We start from the raw sequence: 27,810 nt of genomic DNA, 5'->3' as shown, positions 1-27,810 counted from the left end.
AGTATTTCATTTTAAGAGTGGTAATTAAGACTGTGAAAAAAAACTTTTTTCCATGGCTAGAATCTCTAAAACTTCTGGGTTAAATGTTTTACCCAAATATGGGCCTTTTGGTGATTAGGCTAACCCTTCCAACTGTAACATCCTGCCTATAAGAAATGTGTAAAATGTCATCTTTATCATGTGTGTGGGCTGTTCTATAATCAGTGACTCTGGGAGCTTACGTGTTAGGTGAGCCCTAAACATTTGGATGAAGGTGGGCTTTGTTTTTTGTTTTTTTGTTTTTTTGTTTTTCCTGGTTCTTCTTCTTTCTGGTGTGAAAACAGAAAGTACTAGGAAGGAAGTCATTTGATTTCAGTGAAATGGAAACACTGGACAAATGGAATTTGCCAGTGGGCCTCCCTTAGAAGGCATCTCACTGTGCACTCCAGGCTGTCCTCAGACTATGTGTCCACTCACAACGCTTACCTGCTAGAGCCCCCCTCTAGCTTGTTCCTTGAACATTCAGAAGTCTTTGTGTGGCCTCCAGAGTCTGATTTGCTTAGGGAAACATTCCATTAGTATTTTATATTTGAATGTAGTGTGCACTTGTTTCTCCTAGCCAGGGGTTGGATTTGTGCACAGCCCCAGGGTCTATTCAGTGAGCCCTATGATGCTTGCCCTCTGCTCTGCTCTGCCCCACAGTGTATTAGGCCTGCATGTCAGAAATCTTAGGGGTGAAGTCAAATAGGGGTCTTTAACCATCCTTAGCCTGAAAAGTCCCAACTTAAAGTATCTGTGCTGGTTTTAGTCAATGTCCTTTCACCATCTCCCAAGTAAGGGACTGAGGCCATCAGAAACAATCCTGTCATCATTGTCCCCTGCTCCATTCTTCCATGCCTTTTCTCTCATGCCTGCCCTCATTCAACATAGCAATTTCTTAGCCGCTCCCAAATCAGAGCATCTCCAGGGGCCTCCCATCTCCCTTCCCCCTGAGCCACTACGATCCTTTTGATCATGCAGTCAACCATGAACACAGGTCATCTCCCCTTTAACTATAACCATGTTCCTGCTGTTAGGATCCAGTCTTTATGATTCTATATAGCCTGTTCTTCCTAGGCTCCTCACTTGGCCCTGACCACACTCCTGTAGGCATCCATATGCTGGCTGATCCTCTAAAGAAAGTGTGTCTTTTCATAGTGCCTTGATACATATCGCCTAAAAGTTCCCTTTGCCTTCTTGCCTTCTCCCTTCCTCTGTGTTCTTCCACAGAGTTATATAGCATCTGCTCTGCTATTCCACACTCTCAGCTATAGCAACTCTCTACGTGAGGCTTTCTTCCTGTTCAAGTTGCATGTGTGTGCATGTGTGCATGTGCCCATACATGTATGGGGGTGTGCACACTCCAGGCTAGCTGGCCCAGGAGCATCTGAGTGTTCTGGTCTCCATGGCCCATCTCTGGGTTAGGAGCCCTGTAGTGCCATAGGTGAGCTGCACATCTGGCCTTTATATTGGTTCTGATCTGAACTCAGTGACAAGCACTCTATACACCAAGGCATCTCTCCAGTCTGAATGTGAGGATTTCTTAGGTCAAAGTTGGGTTCCTTAAGATATGGAGATATGGCCTTGACTACTTGTTTGGGTTAATAGGTTAGAGTTTCAGTGTTTGCCACTTTATAACTACCTCTTTTACTGTGTGCGCTGAATAGGGGGGCATGTGAAAATACACACAGCAGACTCCCACAGTACAATGTCAGTCATTAACAACAACAACAAAGAAAAAGAGCTCCATTACTTATTCTTTCTGGAGATGTTGGGCTTAAGCTTATGACATCATGGAACTTCCTCGGAGAAGATGGTGGTGGCATTGCAGGTATAGACCATCCTTTCTCTGCTAACCCATAGTTGCTCTGCCTCAAGCTTGGTATCAGATCATCCTACTTTTGACCTGAAAATAATAGTCGTACAGGGTCACCCACTTCCTGCCCAGAGTCACCCACTTCCTGCCCAGAGTCACCCACTTCCTGCCCAGAGTCACCCACTTCCTGCCCAGAGTCACCCACTTCCTGCCCAGAGTCACCCACTTCCTGCCCAGAGTCACCCACTTCCTGCCCAGAGTCACCCACTTCCTGCCCAGAGTCAACCACTTCCTTCCCAGAGTCACCCACTTCCTGCCCAGAGTCACCCACTTCCTGCCCAGAGTCACCCACTTCCTGTTCAGTTTGGCAGACCCATGGGGTGGCACAGGTGGATCAGCATGGGCTGATGGACACAGTCCTCTGAAAGTGGAAGTGTGGTCTCTGATTCATATGTTGTTAAAGGGGATGGTGCGGTTGAGTCCCAAGGGACAAAAAGGTCATAAATGACAAAAGAAACAGGAAACCCAGATAACCACGTGATCTGGAAAGGTAAGGGTGTATCCTCACCTATTGAACTTGTCCTTGGAAACCTGAGAATTCTGTAAGAGAAAATGAGAAATTCGGTGTGAAGGAAGAGCCTGGGTCTGTGGAGAGGCTGAGAGATTTCTGCCCTTGAGTCATAGCTCACCAGCAAGTGTGTTGTGGATCTCAGTTATTGACTCTTGGGACTACATACAATTAATACCTTTCCTTTTGCAGGTGGATCAGACATTGAATATCTGGACTTCTACAAGCCTGTGGTGTGGTTCTGGATCCTCGTTGGGCTGGCCTACTTTGCAGCTGTTCTGAGCATGATTGGGGACTGGCTACGGGTGATCTCTAAGAAGACGAAGGAAGAGGTGAGGGTGAGGGTGCACAGAACAGCATCCAGTAAAGGGTTGGTTTGATGTTCTTTTTAAAAGTTTTTAGAAGTTTAAACTCTTAATATTAATGCTAGTATACAATGAAGTAAGAAAAGTGTAGGAGTTGTAGGTTGCAGGTTTTTTGTTGAATGGCACAAAGTGAGGTCTGTTCTATAACAGAAAGAAAAGAAAACATTTGAGGCCAGAATATACCGCCATGGTAGAACACTTGCCCAGCATATATAAAGACCTAAGTTCAATGCACAGCAGTGGGGGGAAAGTGTATCAGTGTATCATAGAACAAATAATGAATGTTTTTTAAGTGTCTGTAAACAGATTTTTTAGAATTATTTTTGAATAAATTTCTAGAGATGGAATTGTTGATAAATTAAACTCAGGTCCAACTTTACGAGGAATTGCCTAAATGTTACACGATTTAAGTTCTTATTAGCAGCGAATGAGAAGGGTGCTGAGACAGAACGAATCAGACACTGGAGTGATGACTGTTTATATTAGTGATTTATTCTATTTTGTCTGTATGAATGCACATGTTCACACCCGAACCTACACATATGCACTGGAAGGCTGTGTGCTGTGGCTCTTTGCTACAAAACTTCCAAGTATTCAGAATTTTACATATTTAATACCAAAAAAACCCATAGTAATGATCTTGAGAATTTTGATACATGAAATTTTAGGAATTTTAAAATGGAAGTGTTGATACAGAAATTTTATTCCTTGAATATTCAGTTTTGATGTTGTATTTATATCTCCAGAAATACTATTGGTTGGAGAGTGACAGTGTGTGTGTGTGTGTGTGTGTGTGTGTGTGTGTGTGTGTGTGTGTGTGAGAGAGAGAGAGAGAGAGAGAGAGAGAGAGAGAGAGAGACTTGTCAACTTTGCTAGTTGTTTAGGGGAATCACAGGTCTGTCTGGTTTGCTCCATGGCACTCATAATCCTGTTTGTTTCATTACCTGCTATTCATAGGTCAGAACACACCAGTGTTGAATCATTGCTTGCTATAAACATACCTTCTTTAAACACCTCTTCAAAAAGAAAGAGAATAAGATAAGAAGTAGTGAATTTGATTTCTTCCTACAAATTTAGTCTTATTGTTTTTGAAACATGTTAAGTCATACAGTTTTGTTGTTGATGTTGATTTTGTTTTTAAAGATTTATTTATTTATTTATTTATTTAATGTATATGAATATACTGTATCTGTCTTCAGACACACCAGAAGAGGTCATTGGGTCCTGTCTTAGTTAGGGTTTCTATTCCTGCACAAACATTGTGACCAAGAAGCAACTTGGGGAGGAAAGGGTTTATTCGGCTTACACTTCCATACTGCTGTTCATCACCAAGGAAGTCAAGACTGGAACTCAAGCAGGTCAGAAAGCAGGAGCCGATAAAGAGGCCATGGAGGGATGTTCTTTACTGGCTTGCCTCCCCTGGCTTGCTCAGCCTGCTTTCTTATAGAACCCAAGACTACCAGCCCAGAGATGGTCCCACCCACAAGGGGCCTTTCCCCCTTGATCACTAATTGAGAAAATGCCTTAGAGTTGGATCTCATGGAGGCATTTCCTCAACTGAAGCTCCTTTCTCTGTGATAACCCCAGCTGTGTCAAGTTGACACAAAACTAGCCAGTACAATTGACCCCTTGTCAACTTGACACACAAAAAATCACTAGTAAGCCTCAACCCTTACATTCTCATTCATCCCCAAAATCTAAATAACTTTTAACATCCCACAGTCTTTACATATTCTTAAAATTTCAATTTCTTTAAAATATCCATCTCTTTTAAAATCCAAAGTCTTTTTACAATTAAAAGTCTCTTAACTGTGGGCTCCACTAAAACAGTTTCTTCCTTCAAGAGGGAAAATATCAGGGCACAGTCACAATCAAAAGCAAAAGTCAATCTCCAACTGTCCAATGTCTGGGATCCAACTTACGATCTTCTGGGCTCCTCCAAGGGCTTGGGTCACTTCTCCAGCCATGCCCTTTGTAGCACACACACCATCCTCTAGGCTCCAGATGTCTGTACTCCACTGCTGCTGCTGCTCTTGGTGGTCATCTCATGGTACTGGCATCTCCAAAACACTGCATGACCCCTTCAGTCCTGGGCCATCAATTGCAACTGAGGCTGCACTTTCACCAATGGCCTTCCATGGCCTCTCACAGTGCCAAGCCTCAGCTGCTCTGCTCAACTCCTTCATGCCTTCAAAACCAGTACCACCTGGGTGACCCTTACACACTACCAAGTCCAGCCACAGCACAAGGTACAACTTTGGCTATATCTGGAACACAGCCACTTTGCTCTCAGAAAACACTTCCCAGAAGATGTCACCTCAATGATGCTGGTCTCTTCTTAATCACCGCTAATTTCTTAGCTCCAGCGAACCAGCATCAATAGTCCCAGTAATGCAAAGTTTTTGCTTTAGTAGTTCTGGTATCTTGTTAATCACAGCTGATTCTTCAGCCACAGCTAACCAGAACTACAGAATCTTCACAATCAAAACAGCAATGGCCCTGAAAAGAGTCTTTAATTTTCCCTCTGAAATTTCACAAGTCAGGCCTCCATTTTCTGCACTGTTCTCAACATTATCTTCCAAGCTCCTACAAAACATCTGACAGAGCTCTTAACAACGAATGGATCTTCAAGCCCAAAGTTCCAAAGTCCTTCCACAGACCTCCCCAAAACATGGTCAGGTTGTCACAGGAATACCCCACTTCTGGTACCAATTTGTCTTAGTTAGGGTTTCTATTCCTGCACAAACATTGTGACCAAGAAGCAAGTTGGGGAGGAAAGGGTTTATTCGGCTTACACTTCCATACTGCTGTTCATCACCAAGGAAGTCAAGACTGGAACTCAAGCAGGTCAGAAAGCAGGAGCCGATAAAGAGGCCATGGAGGCATGTTCTTTACTGGCTTGCCTCCCCTGGCTTGCTCAGCCTGCTCTCTTATAGAACCCAAGACTACCAGCCCAGAGATGGTCCCACCCACAAGGGGCCTTTCCCCCTTGATCACTAATTGAGAAAATGCCTTAGAGTTGGATCTCATGGAGGCATTTCCTCAACTGAAGCTCCTTTCTCTGTGATAACCCCAGCTGTGTCAAGTTGACACAAAACTAGCCAGTACAGGTCCCATTACAGAGATCTGTGAGCCACCATGTGGTTGCTGGGAGTTGAACTCAGTATCTCTAGAAGAGCAGTCAGTGCTCTTACCCGCTGAGCCATCTCTCCAGCCCCAAGTCATACACTTTTTATTGATACCTAGGGTGCTTATGGGAACAAGCAAGAGTATGAGTTACCCCATGCTACGTCCATGGCTACCATACAGGCCAGTTAGGTTTCATGTATTTAGTGTAGGTATATTTGTCTCTGTCTCAGTTATATCACAAGCCAAAAATCTTTTTATTATGAGAAAATCAGCAAGACAGGGTGGTCAATACATTAAATTGGGTCAGAGTTCTCTTTTCAGTGGGACCTGAACGGATGCACCTAATTGTTGGGTGTGTAGTGTGTGAGGTAGGGACTGGGGAGGAGGGAGATGTTTATTCTAACTTCATGCATACTTTTCTGAATCTTGAAATTCTCAGGGATAAGAAGCCGTAGTAATGAAACATTTTGTATAACAGTTAAAAAGAAAATAATTCAGCTGTTCATCTAAAAGTACTTTCGACTGTATCGAAGTGCTGGCACATGTGAACGTTCACGTGCATTCATTTCGTGAAGCTTGAACTTTGACAGTCAGGAAAATATTATTGCGTGACAAACATATGTTGATGTTACTTAAATACATGTATACATTAATACTACCATGATCACGGACAAAAGATTTACATGCCACTGGGGTATAATGTAGGGAGAGGGGATTTTATATCTTTATATAATCAGTGAAATTGCTGTAGGGTATGTGTTTAAGTTTGAAGACTTTATCCTGGAGTCTTGCAGTGGTACAAGCTGACTGGCACCATGTCATTTCTCCAGGGTAGTGGCACCTCGACTATAGTTGTGTTGGGGGATATTAGTACAAAGTGCAGTAAGACCCCTATTTCCTCACTGCTCTGAAAGCCATTAACTCTAAGAAGATGCTGGCAGGTGGTCAGTGGTGAGACCCCTCTCCCTGGCTTGCATGTCTTCTTTTCCCTGTATCCTCACTTGGCCTTTTCTCAGTGTTCACTCACAGAGAGAGCCAGGCCAGTATCTCTTCTCTCTATTGTAAGAACACCAGCGTTAGTGGACTTGCACATCAGTCCTTTCTCTTTTTTACCCTCTTAATCACTTTTGGAAAGCCCTCTCTCCAGATCCAGTAGCCTTGAGCGGTTGTCTTCTGCATTGGAATTTATGGAGGATAGAGTAGAGGCTGTGACTCTGTCTTTTCAAATAAATTTATGTTTTTACTAAACGAGTTATGTGTGGACAGTTAGGTCATGTGCCCACTTATGAAGGATTTCCATGGCTCTCAGCTGAAAGTATGAGTATGTTTTCATGCTAATTCACCATGGGAAAAGTTAAAGGGAGAAGGCAAGTTCCCCTTACCCCTTACCACAGATCTTTGGACTGCTACCCAATGTTCTGAGTGGCACGTGCTTTCTGGAGACAGCATCTGTAAAGAGTCACTTGAGGAAGGTTGTGGCCAGAGACTGTGTAAGCCATGGCAGATTAAGTTAAACCCATGGAAAATGAATTTTCACCTGAGCAAACGCACATTTTCTGATTCCTGATGTAATTCAGGGAAATGCAGAAAAGGGTCACAAATTTATCACAGGAAGTGGGGGAGGGGAAGAAGGCACTGGGAAACTACTTTGGGCACCAGGAGCTGTGTATTTAATAAATCAAGTGATGCCGAAGTGAGAAATAATAGATAATTTAAACTTTGAAATATCTCCAGGTGAGTATGACCACAGCAAAGCAGAAGTGTGGACTCAGACACCCAAGGGATAATACTGAGACTCACACATCACTCAGCTAGAATGAGCAGATTGTGTTCAACAAATCCCAGCGTTATATTGATATTTCAAAATATGGCTGAGCCATATTGGTAAACTATGAACATATATAGATAACCATGTGAAGGTTTATGTCATTTAAAACGTTAAACCATATGCTGTTTGCACCAGAGAGTTGTTTTCATGGAATTAAGATGTTTGGAAGTAAAGAAAACTGTCATTTTGCCACAGCATGCATCACAGCGTGAGCGTGTTGGGATAAGGACCCATCTGAAGTGCTTAAGGAGGAAGCGGCGGGTCGGAAGAATATGACAGTGATCCAGAAGCAACACACATAACTCTAGTTGCTCTGCCTTTCTCAAGGAAGGCACTAACAAGCTCAAACACATTTGTTGGAGACATTTGGATGTCTGAAAAGTGCTTGCTTTCTTTTTTCATTTTTAAAGTTTCGATAGGAAGCAGATAGTGTTTAACGGTAAACATTAATAGGACTAATTATCTGCCATATTAACCCACATACCCTCTTCTTTGAGATGTACATACTTCCATTTAGGAAATGAAGATTATTTCTACTACAGGGCATAATATAATATTACTGATACCCAAGGCAGGTATATTAACAGTAAATATGCTCACAACACTCAGAAGATAAAATCTGTCCTTGCTTAGAAACCAAGTAGAGAAGAGTGAGTCATGATCTAGGCATTGCTTAAGTGCTTACTGTTTACATCTGAGTGTGAAAGCTGTGATTTTTGTATATACTCTGGATGGCAGTCCCTGTGAGGTGTGCAGCAGCTGTGTCCCCACTTGGAATGACAGCCCTGTCAGGTCTTGCAGAAGAGAGCCACTATGAATGGAGGGCTTAGCAATAGTTTTTGCAAATACTGTTTTGTATGTCTCTAAAACTATTGTGTGGATTTGAGACTTCCACTATAACCAGCTTCTGGGGGCTATAGTGTTCTGGGCCCCTGAAAGGCTTGGCCTCAGGATCATAAAGTGTGCCTGGACTGTGTGTGTGTGACAGGGGTTGGAGGGACATTTCTTCCTCTGGACACATAGTGGCACCATTGACCTCTGCAGTATGCTCAGGGTGGCAGGGACCCTTTCAGTAAAATAACTTCGGGGCTCTTTGTGAGGCCCAAAAATAGGCAACTAAAGAAGATACCTGGCTTGAGACCCGGGAGTTTTGCCATACAGGAGTTTAATGATATCGCCCACACAAGAAGTGATGTCTACCGCACTAGGATTTGATATCCCATTTTACAACAGCTCTGACTGCATCCTAAAAGCCCCCAGAGACACTGAAGGATTTTAGGGAAGTGAAGTGAATGATTTTGAGGAGAGTGAGGAAGGAGGGTCTGAAGAGGCAGACGAGAGAGCTCAGCTGGGAGGAACTGGTTCAGGGGACGTGGAATGAAGATTCTCCTGTAACAGTGAGGTTGAGATCAAAGTATTCCCAAAAATACTTGGTATCCCTGGATGGAAGGAATAGACTTTGGTTACCTCTTAGTTTGAATGCTGAAAAGGCAAGACAAATACAAGTAAAACAGAAGACACTGTCCATGATTCTAACTTCATCAGGGTTCCTACCATAGAGAAAAGCCCAGAAGATTAAGAAATGATGAACATATAAGAAGGATATGATAATTCCACTTTGACATATATCTATTGGTGGATAACTTATATATTTGAATGATTAAGTGTAAAAAGGTGAGTCTGCATGCTTAGATATGGGGGGAAATGTTGGCTGGGAGGAGAGTTTGGGGATTGTAACGGTACCCATAACAATAGAGGTAGTGAGTAGAGATAAATGTCTTCATTAATAGTTGCACAGTGTGTCAAGCACAGAGATCAAATGAACCCCGGGGCAAAAGCGTCATTGAAGGAGCTGAAGCTGAAGATGGAGACTCAGCTAGCAAAATTAATCTAATTTAATATAAAAAACCTAATGGTGGCAGATTCTGTGGAAGAGGCCAGGGAGTGAAGATTTGGAGGATGATAAAAACAAAGGATTGCATTAGCTAAAGACGGTGGAGAAGGAGATGATCTTAGGAAAAGCTAACATCGTGGAAAGTTTGATAAAGTAGCTCATGTCCCTCTGGGGCCACTACTGCTTGGGTGCTACTGCTGTGGAAACATCATTCCATGGGGTTTTCTGAGCACAGTGGGTTTCTTAGTTAGGGTTTCTATTGCTGTGAAGAGACACCATGACCACAGCAACTCTTATAACGGAAAACATTGAATCAGGGCTGGCTTATAGTTTCAGAGCTTAGTCCATTATTGTCATGGTGGGAAGCATGGTGGTATGTAGGCAGACATGGTGCAGGAGAGGTAGCTGAGAGTTCTACGTCTGGATCCACAGGCATTGGGAAGACCGCCTTAAGCTTCTGAAACCTTAAAGCTCCTGTCTCTGCCTCACAGTGACATACTTTCTTCAACAAGACCACACCTACTCCAAGGCCACGCCCACTCCAACAAGGCCACGCCCACTCCAACAAAGCCACACCCTCTATTGATGCCATTCCCTATGGGCCTAGGGGGGCCATTTGCATTCAAACCACCCCACAGTAAGCATTTCCTAACGTGATCAATCCTCTAGGCTCCTCATACAAGATGCCTAACATAGGTGTTTGTTTTCTCTCTTTCTTTTCTTCTTATCTCTGCCTCCCTCTTTCCCTCTCTCCCTCCTTTACTGCCCCGTGTCTCGTTTCCATCTTCAGGTTGTGTCTTCGAGGTTGTAGTTTTTACTCTGATTTCTAATACGTTACAGGGGAAGGACGACATAGGTTAGCATAGTTTTTAAATCCCTTTGACATTTTCTACTATTGAGTTAAAGACAACCAGTTGAAGTTAGACTACAGACATGCTATATCATGATCCTAAGACTAGTCAGATTTATATGTATGTATGTATGTATGTGTGTATATGTATATATATATATATATATATATATATATATAATGATCCTAAGACTAGTCAGATTTATACTTAGTAAATGTATACATTAAAAATATTTCTTTGACCCTTATTGAAGTGCTATATGAATGGATCTATGTCCATCAAGCATAGTCTTATTTTTGTTAAAGGCTTACAGATAGGACTGAGACAGGCGGTGCCCGCCATATGTACTGCCTAAATGCAGGCCTTCACATCTGTGGTGAGAAGGCTCCATCTCCTCCCCACAGGGCAAAGATCTGAGTGTTAGGCTTTCCTACACGTCCGTGGCTGATGTTTGACTTCAGCCCCTTGTACCAAGGGTAGTTTCTGTTTACCATTGTCCCAGACTTGGTCTCCGAGGCATGTACTGAGTGAATAAGGATTTCAGGAGGAGAGTCAAGTAGGGCTGCTCAGTGGATATGCTTGGTGAACAAGAATGAGGACCAGAGTTCGAATCCCCAGACCCACATAAATGTGGAGCAGACGTGGCGACCCTCTGTGATCCCACCACTGTGGAGGCGGAGAACAGGGATCCACAGAGCAAGCAGGCTGGCTAGCTAGACCAGCGGAGTCAGCAGAGACTCAGCCTCATTAAACACGGTGCATGATGATACATCTGGTGCCAACTTCTGGCCTCCATACTCACGTGCATACATGTGCACCTGCAAATGTGTCTCTACAGACGTGTGAACATGCATATACACACACGCATGCACATACTACATACATACTCAACAAAAGTCAATTCATAAAAAATAAAAAGCAAATACTACTAACATGAGACCCTGGCTAACCCCAAAGGCTTTAGTAACTGACAGGCAACCGTGCATGTTTAATGTCTAAGTGACTTTATTTTCTTTGACTGCACAATGAATTATTGTGATTCTTTAATAATTTGTGTGACTTCTGAAGAGCATATGGGATTTGAACCCCACAGAGCTGAGAGTTAGAAGTAGGAGGATACATACCTTGGAGTCCCCATTTTCTTATAAAATTGGGGTGATAGTACTTCCTTAATGGCTTAAGAAGCATGCTGTAAGTAGATTGGGCTGTAGCGGGATGCTTCCTTAAGGGTTTGTTCCATTTCCTCCGTGGTTCTGAAGATTATTGGGATCAGATTTTTATGGTGCAGAGAGTTGGCTCAAGATTACTTGCTGCTCCTGCAGAAGGTCTGGGTTTGGCTTCTATCACCCACATCAGACAACTCACGATAGCTTAGAACTCTAGATCCAGGGGATCTAACAGCCTCATCTGGCCTCCCCTAGAAGCCTACAACACACACACACTCACATGCACACACACACACACTTACACATGCATCCATACGTGCATGCACACATACAACACATGAACACATGTATCCACACATGCACACTTTACAATAAAAGTCAAATCTTGAAATTTTTCATAAAGTTCTATGGCTGCCATCTGTGTAGCACCACACACTGTTCTGTGCACAGCTCCAATCCTGTCGTTTTGTGTTCTTAGGACCTGTGCTTACATGCCAACAGTTTATGTGGCTGAAATCATATGCAATCACAAAGTATAAACAAGAAAACACTGGTCTCATATATACTGGCAGAACTCCATCACAAAATCAAAGTCTAGAATATCTTCACAGGGGAAAGGAGATAACATTTCAAGTATGTTAGATACTCTGTGAATATAATACTAGTTTTTACATTGTATTCTTTAACTGTAGCCTGTAAGTTATTTTCTGCATTATTTTCTTGGATTAAATCCACAGTGTTTTCTGGGTCGTGCTGTCTCAACAGAGGTAGAATCTATATGAATTCTTCCCATTTGCTGAAGCAAATGACAGTGTCTTAATTTCCATCTTAAATAAAAATATTGCAGATTAGTCTTTTCTTGTCTTTCTTTGAGATGTTAGGTCAGACACGGTTGATAAGTGTCTTTCCCCCAGCTGCTTCCCGCATCTCAGACTGCTGCCTGCCAATAGAAATCCGGAATGACTCATCCTCTTGGTTCCTACGAAGCACAACAGGATGTTGATGGCTTCTGCCTTCAGACAGTTTATAAGCAATCTCATTTGCTTTAGAGATTATGTTATAGGGATTTGGGACACCAGGATGCCATGGTGTCATCTATCCTGCGTAACTGTATAGAAACCATAATCTCCAAGGCTTTGCACTCAGGAGGGTGGCCGCTATTAACTTACCTTTCAAGATGATGTCTGAACTCTCTCATCAAATCCCAAAGTAGTGTGCTTTCTTGTTTTCAGAGCTGAAACCAAGCGCATTTCACACACACACACACACACACACACACACACACACACACACACACACACACACGGTTATGTGTGTATGTATATGAGTGTGTGTGTGTGTGAAATGCTCATATACATACACACATAGCCTTGTGTGTGTGTGTGTGTGTATGTGTGTGTGTGTGTGTGTGTGTGTAAGATATCTGATATCCTCCTTAATCCCTCTCCACCTTACTTGGGGGACAGTGACTCTCACTAATTCTGGAGCTCACGTATTTGGGCAGGCTAGCTGGCCAACAAGATCCACAAGTCTCTGTTTCTAGCTCTCCGGTCTCTCTCTTGGTCAGGCACCACCACTCTTGGCTTTTTATGTGAGCGCTGGAATCAAACACAAGACATGATTATGCTTGTGCAGCAAACACTTCTCTCACTGATCCTTCATCCCAAATGCCTCAGGGAGAGGATTCTTTTTTCCAAATGAGTGTGTATGGTTGTTTGAGGCCGAGAGTAGAAGTCACTCTGTAGTTTATCTGAAGTTATATGCTTACCTTTTCTTAACCAAAGTGTGATGGTCTGTCCAGTGCCTTCCTAACTATAGTGAGAAAGTTTAGCTCCTCCTAGGTCACATTTGATTTGATTTGTTTTTATTTGAGCCAATTAATGATTGTGTGTGCAGGCATGTGTGCACACCAGGAGCATGCACACGCAATCTAATAGCTCAGAGAAAAGAGACACCTCCTCTTTCTTTAGTAAAAGTGGCAGACATTGGTACCATTGTCAGTGAGGTAGTTTTAAGTGCCTTCTCCTCCCAGCGACACTTGAGGGTCACATCTGCTTCCCTTGTGGCTAGTGAGTCATAGAAGTAGATCTGGCTAGCTACTGTAAGCAGAACTGATGGGAGCAAATTGGATGAGTTAATTGGTCCTGTAGCCTCCTGAGGTCTCACTTGTCCTTGGTACAGTCGCCCCAGAGGGAAAGAGACTGTGTCAACCGGGTCCCCAGTCCCCATGTGACCACTGGGAACAGAGTCTCTGCTGGGTGTCAGAAAGAGCCAGAAATGAACCTTTGAGGCCTGGGGGTTGGGCTTATTTGCGATGATTCGTGACCAGTCTAGAAGACTTCTAGTTGTCATTGCTCTAGCTCAAGAAAAGAGCTAGAATAGCAACCACGATTTGCAATATTGCCACACTCATACCTGTGTTTTGTCTTGGCTTCCAACCCTCTGGCAAGTTTGGGTCCAGTTGTTAATACTTATCTTCTTAAGGTTCACTACTGAGAGTGACTGAGGCAGGAGGGTTGCCTTGAGTGAATTTAGGTTTAGGGGCAGTTAAGGCTACATAGTGAATTCCAGGACAGCCTGGCTGCTGAGTGAGACCTTGTCAAAAAAGAAAAAAAAAAAAAAAAAAGACACAACCCAAACAAAACAAAAGCCCACAGATGGTTTTATTAAAATAGAAGCATCAAGATAAAAATTGAATTGAAGTAGAGCGAATCGCTCGGGCCGTTAAGTTGGATTGTGAGCACAGAATAGGGCTCTGTTCCTGCCGCCTCGCATCTGTGGCTCTGGCTTCTCGTTCTGGACAGGTTCCTGGGATCTTGAATCTGCTCTACTCGTAAATGTCCTCTGTGCACTGAAGACCTCACTTCTCAATACCTTTGGGAATCTGAGATCATCAGATGGTTCTTGAGGGCTCATGTTGTGCTTAGCATTTGACCAGGTCAAGAGAGGACCTGATAGAACATTGCCCTTAAGGAGAGCATTACAGGGGGAAGAGATCTGTACAATCTGCTGATGAATACCCCGGAGTAGACCCTGCATTAGGAATAAAAGAAGAGACTGATGCCGACATGCTCACAGACACAGGGGACAGAATGATAAGGGATGCTCCGCTGTGTTGAAAAGTATCCTCTCTCGCTTCTATGAAATACCACATATGGTTACATCAGCTTTAAACAGAAGAACATTCTCTACAAGATTGTTTGTTTTAAATGTATTCTTTCACAAGTTCATTTCAACTCCCTCTTCTTCCCAAAATGTCCCCTCCTAGGTTCATGTCTCCTTTGCTTGTGGCTTTCGGTATTTAATTGTGTTGCTTGCTTTAGTATGCATGAAATTTCATTTTCTTGAGCAAGGCAACCTGTCTCTCGCTACACCACTGAGGAATAGATGCCTCTTCTCTTAGCAGCCATCAACTGCTTATGGCTCCTCATGGATGGGTGGGGAGAGGAGCTTATGGGACCCTCTCTGCTCTTGATGGAATGTTGATAGGCCCAGTCTTACATATACGACGTGGACACCCACTGCTGCTATGAGGTCATGGGTAGAAAACCCGGATCATGAGCAGAAGACATCATTTCACGGCATCTCTCCCCTACCATTCCCGTCCCTACTCAAAGGCATCTTCCCTCTGCCCAGTGGCCCCTCTTTAGCTTTTTGGACTCTGCAGGTCCTCCAGATAAACACAGAAATCTAAAAATTCTAGGCTAAGAGTTACATATGATGCAAGGACATGTGATGTTTATCTTTTGGATCCTCGGTAACATCACTCAGTATTATCCGGGTCCACCCATTTGCCTGGAAATTCATAATTTCATTTTCCTTTATCCCTCAACAAAACTCCACTGTATGCATGTTCTTCAATTTTATTATCCATTCAATCAGTTGATGGATGTCTGGGCTGACTCCATTTCCCAGCTATTGTGAAGGCAGTAGCAGGTACACATTGCTGTGGGAGTATTACCATATCCATAGGGTGTTTGATCAAGAGTGGGTTGTATGATAGTCCTGTTTTTAGCTTTTAAAGAAATGTCTACCCTGACTTCCAGAGGAGCTGTAGCAACGTCCACACCTACAGTCAGTGTGGAAGGACTCCTTCCGTCCCATGCTTGGCAGCCAGCATTTGATGCCATTTGTTTTCTGGGTTATAGTTATTGTGACTGGGATGAGATGGAACCTTCAATGACCTTAGTGTCAGGGGCCCAGGATATAATGTCTCAGATTAATAATTATCTATAAATACTAGGCTGCGTTTACTTATGTTTTTCCTGCAGTTCATTTGTTTCTGACTAGACATGGCGTAAGGAGGCAGAAGAGGGTTGGGTTTGGGTTTATGTGTCTATATCCTTTGCCTTTGACCTGTCTCGAGTGTGTTCTGGTTGTCACCACGTGTTACCTATGAATAGCGTTGTAGTCTTGTGTCTACTGAAGGGCTCAGTTATGTCTATACCACAAAACAATCACATGCCTGTGGGGGGGCCTCCTGGAGAAACTATTAGTTTGATGGGGTTTGATTGGGGTCTACAGGGATGTGGACTCCAATCCCCTCTTCTGTTCTCTCTCTCTGGAAGTTTTTGTTTTCTGTTATGCAAATTACACGTGCATCTTTCAGACGCATCTGACAGAAAAGATAACGGTTTAGCGCAGGAGGAACTTGGGAGTAACTCAAGCATCCCAGAGCTCTATTTAAAGCCCTGAATATCTCAGACTCAGACACAGGTAAAATGCCCATCAAATCCACCCACTCTAAGCAGCGGTGTATTGCAGGAGAGAATGACGCTGGGTTTATTCTCATCAATCTAGGATGAGTAGAAATGGTGTCTTCACAGTCTTGGAGAGACAGTGCCCACAAAGTCCTGGAGAGAGAGGTGGGTGTGATGTTGCCCCCTCTTGCTTTCCTTAACTTTCCAGAGCGTTCCTTGCTCCCTAAGCACTCTCGGCAACACAGGCTTCTTAAAATAACCATAGTGAGGTATAACAGAGACTTCTTGCTACACAGCTCTGTGCAACATTGGGCACAAAAGCAGGTCAAGTTGTGTTGTCTGAGATGTAGCGTGACGGTGTGAACACCAAATGTCTGCTGAGCCTGGCAGTGTGGGCGGGGGCTCCTCCTCCCTTTCTGCCTTGACAGAATCCTTCCTTTTCATACAGTGTGTGTGGGCGGCGGCTGCGGACAGCTCTGGTCTCCAAGGGCAAGCTACGGCCCTTGATTGTCGGCCCAGCTGCCTTGCAGATATTGGGAGACACAGCTTCAGAGCTCTCTTGCTTTTTTGTTTCTGCTTACAATCAAGGTCACTGTTCTCTGAGTGCTCAAGCGCGCAGAGGAGCAGCTGGGACGTGGAATCAGTGCTGTACACCTGGCTCAGGTGTGTGCACTCCCACTCAAGGATGGTGGGATGCTGGTCCTTCCTGCACGCCCCTCACCCATGGCCTCTTCTGTTATCCTCTGTCTTCTCTTCCCATGTCTCCAGCAAGGTAATGAGAATACAGCCCCACTCTTGTCAGACAGAGTGGTCTCGGCAGCAGGCAGTATTTCTGAGGACTAGTCTCCCTGGTGCTATATTTGGCTGTGAACGGCAGCTGGGAGCGCTTGCACAGTGTACAGGAACACTCTGCCTTATTAGACCCTCTCTGCTGACTTCCCTCATTAAAACAGGGTTGGAGACATTGCTGGTTTTGGAAAGTGCATATCCACTTTTACTATTCATTTGTATTCCCGATTGTCTCGAAAGCCTTCTACTTGTTTATAAAAAGACAAAAGTGTGAGGGACCGCCATCCCAATTCAAGATCGTGACAGGACATCTCTGGGTCAGTGCCTCAGGACATAACCACAATATACAATAATATTTATATTAAATATAAACATATATGGCATAATATAATATAGATTATATATGTAAAATCACTACGTGTAATAATATAAAGTAAGTTGTACATAATTGCTTAATAATGCATGTCTCATTAACATAGAATTATATTTAATACTGTTTTGTATCTTATAGTACATAGGTTACATATTACTCTATATAATAAGCATAAGCTATATTAAATTCATATGCCTGATAGTAGTAAAAACAACGTACAAGGTACAAACACAAATCATCCATGTACAAAGACAATTCTAAACAATATAATCACAACTGTTTAATGACTAGAGTTAACTTTATGTCTATGTATTAATAGCATGTGTACCTTATTTGTTTGTTTACAGTACTTAGGGTTTTTTTTCCCCTGTATATAGCTGTGTACTATATGTGTACAGTGCCTACAGAGGCCAAAAGAGGGCACCAGACCCCCTGGAATGACTGCCTCTCAGCCTCTCCATGGGTTCTGGGAATGGAACCTGGGTCCTCTGAAAGAGCAGTCAGTGCTCTGAGCCTGTGGGCCATCGTCAGTCCCTGGAAAGTTTACTTTTAAGAGAAATTTCCTGAAGCAATTTCTCCCTTGGAAAAGAAGTTGGAAAGGTGCTTCTTCCTGGGTCGTACGGACATTTTCCTCAGCGTGCCACTTTCCTCAGCGTGCCACTTTCCTCAGCGTGCCACTGTGCAGTTAGAACTGCAGATGACTGCATTAGCATCTGCAAGCAGCAGCAAGAGAGCCACAGAGTAGGTGGAGTCCCCTCTCCCCTCACCCCTCACCCTGCACCCCATCCGCCTCCCCCACACCCTATCCTGCTTTTCACACTCTTAGGTGTCCCAGCTGTGCCTCTGCAGTTGGCATCTGCACTATCCTGGTAACTTGCTTGATCAGAGACTAGTTTAGCTGGGAAAGCAGAAATTACTTTTCCTGTGACTTCTATAGAGAAAACCAAACCAAACAAGAACAAAAACAAAACCAGCAATGATAAAAACAAACAAAACCCATATCTACTTTGCCTGGGGCAGTTTCCAACATGCTGATGAATGGTGAACACAGCCTCCACCTGACATGACGGCTTTCAGATGTAAAACAATCCCGATACTGCCTACCTTTGGTTCCAGACATTGGGGGATGTATGAGTTACTTCTTGTTGCTATAATAATCCCAGGAGCTGAGATACAGTGCCTCATTAGAATATCATACACCGAGGGGAAATTGTATGGGATGTTAGGAGGATGAAGGGATGGCTGCACAAGCGACCGTGTGACTAAGAAAGTAACAGGGTAGTCATAGTGTCAGGTAGCATGGTAAGGAGACATGATAGGGTTGTGAGAGATTTAGCCCAGGATGTCAGCATCCAAGGGAGTGCCGACCCAAGCAATGGTCACAATGCAGGGGATGCTGAGGGATCCCGGGGAGGTTGTGTACTTCTCCAGTCATTCCCACTGAGGGGAACGTACTACAGATGAAGCAGTCACCCTCACCTCAGCTTAGCAGCACTCCCATGAGACCCAGTGTCTTGCTCTCTTAGCACCCAGTGATGTTCCAACGCTTGAGAAACACCACCTAACATCCACCTGGTCGCTCATGACAAATCCTCCATTTTTCCTCACCCCCTTAGCTCCTATGTCACAGATTCTCCTGATGCCATGACCACAGCACATCGAAGTTCCTGTCTCACACCGTGTCCCCATACCGTCACTTAGGTCCCTGAGCCCCAGCACCACTGCAGTCCATCTGATCCATCGCTCCAGCATCCTGCAACATTAGCCGGCTTTGCTCTGTAACTCGCATAAATCCACTTCTCTTCCCCGGTAATTTCCAGGGTTTTACTGTGAAATGTTACCGGTAAAAAGAGGATTGGCCGTTTGCCTCTACACATTTATCTGCATATTAATAAGCATATCACTGTATCCCTGTCCTAAAAGGAAAGATATTTAAAAATACATGCAAATAAAATAAATATTAAAAGATGGTCATGAGCTAGGTTTTACATAACTAAATGGTACTTTTTCATAACACAGAAACTTTGTTATTCTTGAAATAAATGTTAAGAATGGTGGTGAGCTAGTTTTTTTTTTTTACATATTTTAATGGTACTTTCTCATTATACAGAAACTTTGTTGTTCTTGGTAAAAAAAAATTGGTAATAAGAGCAGTGTGATCCATATGTTTTGTTAATTTTTGGATTTAGGTCTGGCAGTACTATGCCAAGTCCTCATTAGGCTATATGTGGCTGTATATGTATATATATGTGTGTATGTGTATACATATATGGCTGTATATGTCTGTGTATATGTATACATATATGGCTGTATAAGTATGTGTATGTATATGGCTGTTTATTTAGATTCTTAACTTAATGCCTGTCATGTGAGAAAGCAGAGACTTCCATAGATACATAGATTCTACTGAAGAAAGAGCACCTTTGATTTCATCTCCTAACATCACGCTGAGTTTTTAGTGTATTTGCACTAACTGTGCAAACAGGACTGGAAAATACCTGTGTCCATCGATGTCATGCTGTGGCTTTTAGAGTTGGTTTTGTTCAAATTTATTGAAAACCTTCCTTTGAGAGATTTTTAGTCTAAAACTCTTCTTCTAAGTATTCTAAGGATGATTTCATAAGTTCATCCTGTTTATTGGGACATAATAGTCCCTTTCCAACCATGCATTTAAAAATAGTCTCTTTCCATGCACACATATTAAAAATGAACAGCAGCCCGTGTTTCTCATGACTCTCAAGAGAGTAAAGGTGGTCTTTTTTTTCCTTGAAAAATATCTTCCATATATCATCTAGCAAAATCATTTGCCATCACAGAGTAGAGTATAAAAAATGAAAAATACATACTTGATATTTAAGTATTCTGCCCCTGGAGAGCCACTGTGTTGGATCATAGGGTGGGCATGGTCAAGCCTGCCCAATCACCAGGACAAGAATGCTACTTAGAATTCTGTTTCCCATGCTGATAGCTCATGGCCTGTAATCTATCTCTGTGTGCTGGGGACACTAAAGGGAGGGTGTCCTGTCCACCTAGATGTCAGCCCTTCCCACTGCACTTCTCCCAGACCACCGGACTGCATGGTCACTGGCGTCCAACTTTGCCATTCTATGCAGTAAGTGTTAGCACAACGTGATAGTAAATTATAGTAGATGGCCCACTTCACAGCCCCATGACATTGTGTTAATCAAAAAGAATTTTTTTTTAATCTGAGATGTTATTCTGTATTTTAAAATTCTCTGCATGGCTCTGAGATTGGAGTTAATCTTTTACATGCTGGGTCCTCTTGCATACTTTGGTTTCTGTTTTTTCTCCGGTTTATCGTGTAGGTTTATCTGAGGGATCCTCCGGGTCCTTCTCTTGGAGCTATGGATACACCAGGCTCCTTTACACATCTGTTCTATCCCTTCTTAGTGTGGAGCAGTCGCTTCTAGCACCCTTGCCAATGCCTGTCACCCTGCTGACTGTGGATCATTGAGATCGCAGGTCTGGTGCCACATCTCTGCCACCAGCAGTGACCTCTGGCATTCAGCCTAAACTCTCTTTGCTTTAAGGAGCTCATGGAAGTCTATCCTCCTGCCTCCATTTCCCAAGTACTGCACTTTCAGGTGTGAGCCACCATGCCTGACTTTACTTTTGTCTTAATCTTATTTCACCACAGTTTGTACAATCTTGTGTGCCTGTTGGTCCAGGGTGTGGTGAGCTCTGTGGGGGCAGGGCTCTTCCCCCCAATCTATCCAGTGGGTTTCTGGGTTGCAAACACCTCATCACTCACGCCACTCTGCCCAGGACTCTGTATAGTTCATGTCCTCCTCGCTAGCATCGGCCAATCTTCCTGCGGCATTACAAAGTCCATTCCAATCCAGGGACATTGCTTTGACCCATTTTATTATTTTATTAAAGCACCTACAAAGTGTACATAGTATACCAGGCTATGTATGTATTCTCATAGTAAGCAATGAGGTAGCATGGTGTATAGAATCACACTTTCAAAAATAGATTGCTTTTTGTGTTCTTCTTCTTTTAAAAATGAAGACTATGCACACGTGCACACACAAACACACACACAAACAGGAAGACACATCAATACACATATCACGATGTTGAACTTGTTTCATGTGGCAGGGGTTCATAACACTTGCTGAGTCACATATTCTTTGGGAATCCATCATATACTTTAATTGTCTTCTTTCCTCAGTTAATGACACAAACAAACGTAAATCCTAATAACCAATACCTGCTGCACGATGTCTTCAAAAACATTTACATTTTCTCCTCAGAACTTTAGGGTGAAGGAGAACACAGGCGTGAGTCTCAGAGGCTGTGGAGACAGCTAAGCCAGTGAGGTGACAGCTATACTAGCGTGAGGACATGGTTTGGGATCCCCTACAGCCACATAACGCCATGTGAGGACGGTGGCATGTGTCTGTAATGCCAACGGTACGGAAATGGAGACAAAGGACACCTTTGGCTTACACTTCCCTATCCCTGTTCATCATCATCAAAGGAAGTGAGGACAGGAAGTCAAGCAGAGCAGGAACCTGGAGGCAGAGGCCATGGAGGGGTGCTGCTTGCTCCTCATTGATTGATTAGCCTGCTTTTCTAGAGAACCCAGGACCACCAGCTCAGGTGTGACACCACCCACAGTGGGATAGACCTGCCCCCATCAATCACCGATTAAGAAAATTCCCTACAGGCTGCCTAAGAATGGAGGCATTTACTTAACTGAGGTTCCGTCCTTCCAGATGACTTGAGCTTGTGTCAGGTTGACCTAAAACCAGCCAGCACACGTCTCAATATCTCTACCTTGTTTCTTGTCTAGGGTAAAATACCCAAGTTCTGTAAGTCTCAGCTTCTGACTGCATCAGCCTCTTTATATGCAGCCCATATTGAATTGTCCTCAGTGCCACCTCCTCACGGGTGCCACACACGGCTTCATCTCCAGTCCTTTCTGCTGGCTCCTCCTGTGATTGCCCTCCTTGGCTAGCTCAGACTGAACCCCAGCACTGGGCAGCCTCTTGGGTAGATGCTCCCCTCATGCAGTGTCGCCAAAGGAACCTCTTCAAACCCAGGGCAATGACATTTACCTGAGTCTCTTTCACTTACCTGTTAGAGCCACACTGTGTAGGGAGGGAAGAAAAAGAGAAAAGGAAGAGAAATATGTTTAGCAGATTGCTTCCATATCCTTGTGGCGAACATATAACACTCTTTTTAAAAAAAAAAAAAAAGATTTATTTATTTATTATATGTAAGTACACTGTAGCTGTCTTCAGACATTCCAGAAGAGGGAGTCATATCTCGTTACGGATGGTTGTGAGCCACCATGTGGTTGCTGGGATTTGAACTCAGGACCTTCCGAAGAGCAGTCAGTGCTCTTAACCACTGAGCCATCTCACCAGCCCCATAACACTCTTTAAAGAGCAGGGATAATAAATTGTTATTAAGTCTAGGTTTTCTTAATATGTCTTGAGAAGGCATTATGTTCAATTTCACTCACATTGAATGGATTTATCTCAGGATGAAAGCCTCTAAGTTTGAATCGTCTCCCTCACTGGGTCATTACGTTTGACTTGGCCTTTTCTACAATCCCTCAAGAGCATTGACAATGAGGGGAGCCCTGCCTCTGACCCCTCATCATACCTTCCAGCAGCTCACTACAATGGTGACATAGCTTCAGCGTTGACTCCCAGTTGGGCAAATAACTAATTTCCATCATGTAACTGTGCAGACTTTTATAAACAGCACACAATTTATTTAAACCATTTTTAATATTTCTATATCCAAATTTGTACAGTGTAGTAAGATGTTATGTAAGTGTGACAGGCTCCCTAAAACAGGCTGCTACAGAAACCCCAATGCCAGAGCATCTGGGGGAATTTCCAAGGTATTCAGTATTAAAAACCCAAACCCATGCTATCATGCTCAATCTTTGTGCATGGTGTTCACAAGTTTGCTGTTACAGTGTTCACAATTACTAACTATGGAGGGTAGTTCAGGTTAAGGATACTTTATGAGTGTTACATAAACTCTCCTGAAGCAGTGGGGGCAGGATTGCATACCATTCTGTCAGGATAATGTGACGCTTAAGTATTCCTTTTAGGTTAGGGAGGGCTTTTTTAACCTGGCTGGTAGAGAGACAGTTTAAATTGCTCTTTTTAACAATGCCGTTCAGCAATAAAATGAAATGTCAATACTTCAGAAAGTGAATAAAGCTAATTGTTAGGAATTACATCTTGGCAGTTTCTGAAAATGGAACGCAAAGTAGGCTTCCGATTATTTTTACACAGTGAACCAGAGGGATGTTTTCAACCCAGCTGGCTGCTTTTAATACTTAACTTTCCTCGATGCATTAAGGTCTGGGGACAGCTGAGTGCCGAGAAAAGTACATTATTTTATGATCTCACCATCTAAAGGAACAGGGGAATTCTGGGAAGGCCTGAGGAACTTATTCCTGATAATGAACAAAGTTTCCTTCATGTTCCTCAACAAGGCCTAAGTGTTGGGCTTGAGAACTTTTCTAAGAGAAGAAGCTTTGTGTTGTGTTATCACATCTGTACCAGCATCAAGGGCTAAAGCTACAGAAACAGGGAGAATGCCTAGAAGTATTGCCCAGTATTGAAATAGGTGCTGGTACCTGAATAGACTTGAGAATCACAGGGAGAAACTGCTCATCCATGGATGGTCCAGGAGAGGGACTGTCTGACCTGATGTGCTGGTTGCTACTCAAAAATATCATTTGAGAAGCAAAAGCAAAACCAGTTAGGATAAAATTTAGGTAATGCAGAGAACACTGTGTAGGGAAAAGATGTCTGGGGTGAATGTTAGAAGACTGGGGGGAAATAAAAGAAAGAAGGGGAATGAGGAAGGAGAGGAGGTGAAAAGGCAGGATGCAGAGAGAGCACAGAGGGATGGAGAGAAGGACATGGCCTTGGACATGGTATGAGCGCAGGAAGGCTCATCTTTAGGAAAGGGCCAGTTTGGAATATTGGCAATTTTGGATTTCCCTCCTCATGGAACCCAAAAGATGGTAGAATCTAAAAGGTGGCAGATGGTTGGGGAAGTCTGTGGGGGAAGCACAGAGGATGTGGTGACATGGTTGAGTGGGGATAAAGTTTGGGCATGTTCTGGGGTTTAGTGGACAAAATGAAGGTACCCACTGTTAATATAATGTGAAGTTGGCTCCGAATCACTCAATTGTTATATAGTCAAGGTAAGTGTACAGTTTTGGGGGGAACTATTCTAAACTTGATGAATTTTCCAAGTTAATATAGAAGAACTAGAGCAGGGCTAAAATGGAGTGATGTCTAGTTTCTTGGTGACTGTTGCTAAATCGTTTAAAACCAGGACTCATGAGCCAGTACTACTTAATGCTGGAGAGTTTATGTGATGCCACCTGGGCCGAGGTCCAACAGTGTGATGCTGGTAGGCCATGCTTGTCAGAAGACCATGACTATTGCTTTGTAGGATAGGTATTTTCTATTAAATTTACCCTGGAAAAGATTATCTTACTAAAAATGAGGGGTATGGCTATGTCAGAGCAATTGCTTCCCATGAGCACGTCCCTGCCCAGCAATGGAGAAGCAGAAGGAAGGGAAAGTCAAAGGCCGGGGTGGGAAATTTTCCTTTTTCCTAGACACATGGTTGTACAGTTAGACGAGAAAGCATAGACCCACCGCCACCTCTCAGAAACAGACTCAACTTTGTACCTCTCAAAGATGGACTCTCAGACACAGATTCTGTACTCTTGGGGACTATGCAGCTGGCACTTTGAAGAGTTTATTTAGAAGAAAATAATCTCTTTATACAAGCACTTAAAAAGATCACACTTCTCAGAAGTTTAATTTGAAAATCATTTCCAAGACTGGAAAGTTCCGTGAAACTGTGCTGGGCTTCCTGCCTCCCAATGCAGACTGATGAGCCTTTGAGAAGTAGGCCCATTTAGACAGCCACAAAAGTCTGGACAAGGAAGGAACTCTTTCACTGCATGGAGTGGAAGGATAATAAATTGCATGTTAGTAAACTTAGCTGAGTTACAGTTCAAAAATCTGGACTCAAACAGATTCAGTTATTTTTTATTTACTTTATAATATTAAAAATTAAAGATTCCACCAAGCCATATTTGTGTGCATTAATATCCAGGTTGGATAGATTCTCAGGGACGATGACGTCTACTTCTGAAGCTTAAGACCGTACTGAGCCAATGAAAACCATCCCAGAACCCTGCTTCCAGGCTTTGTTCGCAGCTGGCTCTGCAGTATATTTCATCCGACAGATGCTGTCACCAAGGGATGATAGGAGAGAACAAAACACTACACCAAAATGTTTACATCTCCCAAAGAGCAACATAAATCCCAACACTTAGTGTATTAATAGGTGCCCAATGGTTAGAATCCAGTTACCATGTCATATACATATGATAGCATTCATTATTATATATGGTAATATTTAGTTATGAAACAATTCTACCTAAAGCTTAACCCCATCATGGTAGTAGAAAATGGTTTCTACAGGCGACAGACTTCTCAAAACACAGTTGCATCTTACAGGTTTTACTGCTACTGTGTTTACAATATGACATCTTACACATTTAGTTTTTTTTCTCTTTGCCGGAAACTCTTGATCAGAATATGATTCTGTAAATTACTGGCTTTTTGTCACAGGATATGAATATTTTTGAAACTGTTAAAATTGGTTCTGATGAGCAAATGAATAGGAGCCCGGGGTTTCTAGGTTGCCTTGTCTTTGGGCTGTGCCAGTGTACACGGACTCAGAATGCAAATATCAACCTTAGGACAGAGGTCCTGGTGTTCCCGCAGGGGGATGTCTGTGTTGGGCGGCAGTTGGCAGCGTCTCACTAGTTCAGCGATGCTCATATTTCTGGCACATCTCCATCAAGGCGGGGAATGAGCGCAGTTCTCTGAGTTACTGTTTTCCGAAGCACAATTGTAGATGTTGCCTTATAGAGTGTTTGGGGGGACAGAAGGCTGAAGGAGACAGAAGGCTGTAGATTAGGCTCTCACGGAGACTGCCTCATCTGTGATGGGAACCAGAGGAGTGATAAATACTCACATGAACACTGGCAATCGTCCTTTAGGATTTCTAAATTGTAAACATCCCAAAGAGGTGTCCTTCTTTGAGCAGTCAGTCAATCAGACAGTTTAGGAAAGTTACCCCCCCACCCCAAATGATAAAACTATTGCAAGTGCTTGTTTTAAGATGCATTGTTGCAGTTCAAAGGGTCTTGCTCTCGTTGTTTGGGATAACAGAAAGAACCAGAAGTCATAAGCTCTGGACCATTGCTGCAGAGGCAAGCCACCCAGGACTCTGTGAGCATCATGCTTTGCTGTCCCGAAAGGCCTTAGAGTCTAAACAAAGACCCCTAGCTACCAAGGGAGATGTTTGGTTTCTAAAGAGATGAATCCCATGAGGACACTATGCTAGTCACTTTTATCACTGATGGGGCAACATGCCTGATAAGTGACAACTGAAGGAGGGATGGATTTTTCTTTGATCCGTTTGGTGGGGGAAGGCACAGTTGTGCAGCTGTGAGGTGGTTCTACATTGCTCCTACAATCAGGAGGCACAGAGAGATGTGTGCTGGAGCCCATCTGGCTTTATCCTTTTACCTTTTATTTAGTCTGTCTCCAAGACCCCTACCATGATAGGAAGGATGGTTCCATTCACACTCAGCATGGCTCTCCCTCTCTGGAAAAGCCCTGGCAGGACAATCGCTAGCCAGCACAGATGGGGAAGGCCAGAGTCTGGGATTGCTTACAAGGTGTGGTCATGCAAGGCAGTCAGAGCTATGAAGAGAGCGAGAAGGGGTATGGTTAGAGGAGACTATGCAGGCCGGGCATTCTGGCGGCTGGAAACTCGGAAACAAGTTTTGAGGAAACATGCTGAGCCTTACCTATGCAGACCAGGCTAGGCATGAGTGCTTCTTGAAAGCTGCCTCTCCCTGTCAGGAGGAACAAGATGTCTTATCAGATGAGGAAACAGACTCCCTTTGACCTGATTATGTATAAGGAATCTTGAAGACTGGCTTGCCATATGTTCACCTGATTGGTCCAGCTGGCACTGGCTACATTCTCAATGCATGCACTCTTCCCAGAGCTGGAAATACCCAACAGGACCCAGCAGTCAAAACCTGCCTCCTGCCATGAAGCCAGACAAGCAAATTAAAGCAACAATTGTAACAAGTTGTACCGAGAGTGTTGTGAGGGAAGGACGGACTGTACACAGTGGCCCAGGAACAAACAGATGATCAAAATGGATTCTAGGGGAACGGCTTGGTGAGGACGTTTAGTTCCCTGCCA

General features: G+C 43.4%; 1 protein-coding gene across 8 annotated transcripts in view; it reads left to right on the top strand.

Moving 5' to 3' along the window:
* Kcnk2 (potassium channel, subfamily K, member 2) overlaps positions 1-27,810 on the top strand; it is a 194,853-nt gene that overhangs the window by 157,162 nt on the left and 9,881 nt on the right. For all 8 annotated transcript variants that reach the window (XM_006497121.4, NM_001281848.1, XM_006497122.4 and 5 more), the window contains one exon: positions 2,595-2,734. In XM_006497121.4, coding sequence (XP_006497184.1) covers positions 2,595-2,734 — 140 coding nt within the window. The remainder of the gene's footprint in view (positions 1-2,594; positions 2,735-27,810) is intronic.

Source organism: Mus musculus, chromosome 1, assembly GCF_000001635.26.
Source record: "Mus musculus strain C57BL/6J chromosome 1, GRCm38.p6 C57BL/6J".
NCBI classification, from domain to species: Eukaryota; Metazoa; Chordata; class Mammalia; order Rodentia; family Muridae; genus Mus; species Mus musculus.
The sequence above is the reverse complement of the archived record's forward strand: the minus strand, read 5'-3'. Positions and strand labels throughout refer to the sequence as shown.